Consider the following 5,166-nt stretch of genomic DNA (forward strand, 5'->3'; position numbering starts at 1 on the left):
TATTATTACTGCCGTTGCAAACGATCGACACGAATACTTATACAGGATCAACTCAAACTGATTATACCGAATTATTTAGTTTTGCGAGATCTTGGTGTGCCTGAATCATATATCCGAATGTTTCTGAAAACCCAACCTGGAGAACTTATGCAAAAAGAGAGTCGATTTGATCAGATTATTAGCAAGATCGAGGCATTGGGATTTGACCCATCCAAGTATGTATTCCTTTTGGCAATCCATACTTTGACATTAATGAAAGTTTCAACGTTTGAAGAGAAACGATTGGCTTATTTGAGCTGGGGTTGGTCCGAGAATGAGATTTGTACTGCATTCAAAATGCAACCTATTTGTATGACGTGCTCTAAGAAGAAGATAAATGGTATACTGGATTTCCTTGTGAACAAAATGGGTTATGAATCATCTATTTTTGCTAAGCGCCCGGGAGTTTTAGTGTGTAGCTTGGAAAAGAGGACCATACCAAGGTGTTTAGTTATTTATGTTTTACTTTCAAAGGGTTTAGTTGAGCAGGATTTGCTTATAAATACAGCTTTGGTTGTGACTGAGAAGAGTTTCTTGAAGAAGTTTGTGACACGGTATCAAGAGCAAGTTCCTGAACTGTTGAAGGTTTACCATGGGGAAGTCAGTGTCTTGCCGATACCCGTTAGTTTTAACAAAAGGGATGAAATGAAGGTTTTGTAGAAACTGTTAACATTTGTAAGGAAAACATCGATACAACTTCTCCTATTTGGTGCATTCCGTTTATCAGCATGTTAATTGGTGTTTAGCTGTGAACTTTTTGTTTTTTCTAGGGATGCATATTTGATTGCACAAGTTAATTTAGACAGTGAAACCCACTTTTTATTGAAGATTTCATGATATAGGAGCATCCCGGGAGCTTTTTCTATGAAGAAATTTTACTATAAAATCTTTCACATGTCCTCTGAAATTTTTACTGTCAACATTGATCCTGAGTGTGGCGAAAGAAATACCCTTGTATGCTTCTTTCTTATAATATGGGCTACTAAAAAGTGGGTGTTCCATGGGAAATATTTCATTGTGCAATCAAAACTCCCTATATTGAACCGCTAGTTGTAAAAGTCCAGATTTCATGCTTATGCAGGAAGAATGTTTAGCAACAGTATGGCTGCAATCTTGTACACTCCTGATGATAGAGTTATATCTGGATTGACGGTAGTTTTGTAAGCTTGTAGAATTCTCTTATGATTTTAAGTGAGAGTGCTGTATCTTGGTGGAGAGGAGTTTTAACTCCCTGACCTCTGTTTCTTCTTTTCATTCTAGTATGGAGTTTAGTCTGACATTACACAACAAACTATTAATGGTTGCTCGTGCACATGCAAGGCAACCTCTTGTGTTTTTATAGTCGTAGGAGTCATGTCCTGTTGATGAGCAATAAGGGTTGCTTGCGCACAACAACCTAAGTCTAAACCTTCCAGGGGGTGGTATCTCCGGAGAACCGTAGTGCATGTGTACATGATCGTACTCAGCGGTTTGGGGGGAAGGGGGCGCAAATTACCAGATCTGGGCCCCATGTCTGTGCGCTGAGTAGCATGTTGCATCTTCCTTTATCCTTGTCACAATCTCCGCTAAGCAATTAGTTGGCAATTTCTGGTTTGGCTGTTCTGTTCTTCTCTTAGAGATGTAAAACTTATTCAAACACAGTTGACATAATGCTTCCTTTCTCTTTTTTCATATGTTCGTTGCTTTATTGTTTGCTGGAGTAGTTAGCGCTGAGAGTGAGAGTTCTAGGGCTTCCACTACAGTGCCGATTTCTAGTGGCCAAGACACTGAGTCCTAGTCTATGTTTGCCTAGCGGCTGTTTAGCACCATAGCAGTGGCAATTTCACATGAAGGATGCCTACATCCTTGGCTATCAATAAATTTTCTCAATCATAATTTATCTCTACAAATGTGGAATTTTATTGCTTGTATGATTGTTTCCAATGAGCAGGGTATCTTGCTAACCTAAGCTGGTTTGCTGGGTGGGTTTTTTGTTTTTTTTTTGGTTTATCTTGCAGTTTGATTCAGTGATCGTCTTGTCAGAATAGTATTCCAAGTTAATGTGGCTGCTCTTCCTGATAGCAATACTGTACGAGGAGAAGCAGATTGTCAATTAGCCAATTAGGTAACTATTTTCATTTTTCAATGCTCTACAATTGATAAAGGGTATCCACAAGGTAGGCATATAGGTAAATATGTATAGTTTAAACTCATTGCAAGATCTGTATCGTAGGCATCCTATTCTATTTAATATTATGTTCGTTCATGTATTTTGACAAATGCATTGCAGGTAATTATACTTTCTGATCAGTAATTAAATGATTCAAACCTCTATGTAACCGTATTTTGTTGTATCTTTTTTCCGCTTGGCATCGTTTATCAGTTATTAACTTATTTTCATATCTATTTACTAATTTTTTATCAAGAATGGTTTTAGTGTAGTCTTGTTTCTTTTCCTTGGTCCTTTTTTTTGTTAAGCCCCTAAAAGGTATTCTAGTCTTATGATGGCGGGCAAATCATATGATGGCAGAAATATATGAACTGATAGGACTGCTAGAAGTTTTTTCCATTATTCATGTATTCAGGGAGGCAAACAAATTAGCTGATATATTAGCTTCCACCATACCTACAGTTAGCTACATAGAGTTTACTCTTAGTTCTTTTTCGGAAGATGTAAAGAAGATAATATATGATGATGCCATGGGCAGAGAGTATGTACGAATGTAACCAAGAAAGTTTATTGCAATAAAATAGGGGTAAGGGACCTCTCAAAAACCCTGCTTGCCGTTCAAAAAAAAAAAAAAAAATGACGCTCTTCCTGTGTGTCAGATCAGTTTCCTCTCTCTCTCTCTCTCTAAACAAAATCAATTAATCAGTTAATTAATTTATTTAATTTATTTATTTTGAATCAAAGGTAGTCCTACTTGAAATAGTCTTTCATATTTCACTCAATTTCACAAGCGGGTGTCAGCTGTATTTGTAGCTCAAGTTGCTCCAGAGTCCAGTCTGTCTCTCGTGATTCTTTATAAGATTAAACTCATTTTTCCTTGGGACAGATTTGTATAGCTTTAGAATTCAGAGACACTGTGTGAAGTATGGTAATGGTACTTAAAGCAGTGATCTCAGACAGGCCAAAATCTGAAGGAGTCTGAGCTATTAAACTAGCTTCAAGCATACACTGATACACACTCCATTGTCCGTATACTAAGCATGTTTGTTACTCGTGATATAGAGAGCATATCCTAGTCTGGACTTGAGATTGATCGGATTTCCTTTGTTCCTCTTTAGATTTTTACATCTGCTATCAGTTATTGATTGAGCAGATATCATGTTTCTGTCTAGTGTCTTGTATAGTGTGGTTCAGATAAACGTAGATAGCTAAGAATAATGGTTTAAGTATGTCTTGCTTGCTTCTGATGATTATACAGCATATTGTTTGCTGTCGTGAATGCTTCTTCGATCTTGCTTGCACATTTAGTGTTGAGAAAGCAAAGCATGTATATGTACAACACACAATTATATACGACTTATGCTCATGTGAATATTGCACAGGAGCATCTGCAGTCATAATTCTAAGAATAGGGTGCCAAAAATAAAATGGTAGGAGACCCACTAGAGATGCTGAAGGAGGTCCCAGTTTTGTGAAGAATACAGAAAAGAAGTGTATTTGTTGTTTTATCCACTTAGCATTTTTCTTTTACTTTTCATTACTCTGCTGCTAAAATCAAAGAAATGTGCGGACTACCCTGTAAAGATGGTTATTCCATGAAAGTTGACTTGTTTATTGGTACTTCGACTGTTTCTTTTCTTGGTAAGTTTTTCCAGTAACTGGTGTGCTATTGCCAGTGTGTGACACTGGACATTTGGTCACACATATTAGAATTCAAAGGTCTTGCAAAAGAGATAAATTGTCTCTATTTGAAATTATACTTGAATTTGTTTGACGTTAATATATAGCATTATATTAAAAAACTGATTGTTTTAGTATTAGTCATTATCACTAATTAGTTGACCAATTTGTCAGGGCTGTGCGCTTAGTCACCAGATCGTCAAGCGGGAGCGCAAAATCCCCGAAGTTGAGAAGCTAGTCTATAGGACCAATTTCTGGCCAAAACAACTCTAGAGGACACTAATTTTTTTTTAGTAATTCACAATGACAAATTCCAGCATCAAGTAATCTACGAACCCACTATTTCAATTTTAGTAATCCTAAGCACAAAATAAGTTGGCCTAGCCTTTTTATTTTTATTTTTAAATATCTGTTTTATCGTGTTATTATAGATATAAAACATAGAAATTTTGATTTTTTTTTAAATACCAGTTTCACTCTTCTGTGTTATATTTATAAATCAGAGAAATTTGGTGATTGTTCATACCCAAATAGTTAGGTGAATGTACTTCATATATTATATTGATGTATGAACAATGATTGTTCATACTCCAGTATGTGTTCTTACTAATCATATATTATGTTGAGGTATGAACAGTGATTGTTCATATTTCAAATATGTATGAATAATGATTATTCGTATTCCAATAGGTGTTCATTGATCATACATTGTGTTGAGGTATGAACAATAATTGTTCATATTCAAATAGATTTGAACAATGATTGTTCATACTATATGCACTTGGTCGTTTCGGTTGGGTGAGCCATTTATTATTTTGCATCAAGGGTATACTTGACCTTTCATTTACCTGAGCCGTTTTTTATTCTACGTCAAGGGTATATTTTTCGTCTACCCGATCTTGTGAGTGATTAAAAAGAAAGGTGGTGTTAAGAGTTATTTTTTCGGTGGTTTTGTCCTTAAAAACATATATATATATATATATATATATATATATATATATATATATATATATATATATATATATATATATATATATATATATATATATATGGGTCGTACTATTTTGACATCTACAACTTACACAATTAATTTTGTGGAAATATGTTCTACATACAATAGAGATAATCTCTACAAAATATCAAGACATTTTGAGTATGTCTAACCTTATCAAAAGTTTGTGTTTAAGTTATATATATATATATATGACTCTTATTTCCAAGAACTTCGAAAGCTGGTAGAACTTGGAGGCTTGAATTTGAATGTGTGGCCACTGGTCAAACCGGGTAGCGGGCTAGCA

At 35.2% G+C, this 5,166-nt stretch overlaps 1 protein-coding gene across 1 annotated transcript; it reads left to right on the plus strand.

Moving 5' to 3' along the window:
- On the plus strand, positions 1-4,357 carry LOC147483099 (uncharacterized; the record flags this gene model as incomplete). Its single annotated transcript, XM_086580111.1, has 3 exons — positions 1-714; positions 2,037-2,143; positions 4,043-4,357. A coding segment is annotated over one exon (699 nt), but the record flags the coding sequence as incomplete, so codon positions are not given.
- Positions 4,358-5,166: the final 809 nt, after the last annotated feature.

Source organism: Coptis chinensis, chromosome 8 (assembly GCF_015680905.1).
Source record: "Coptis chinensis isolate HL-2020 chromosome 8, ASM1568090v1, whole genome shotgun sequence".
Classification (NCBI taxonomy): domain Eukaryota; kingdom Viridiplantae; phylum Streptophyta; class Magnoliopsida; order Ranunculales; family Ranunculaceae; genus Coptis; species Coptis chinensis.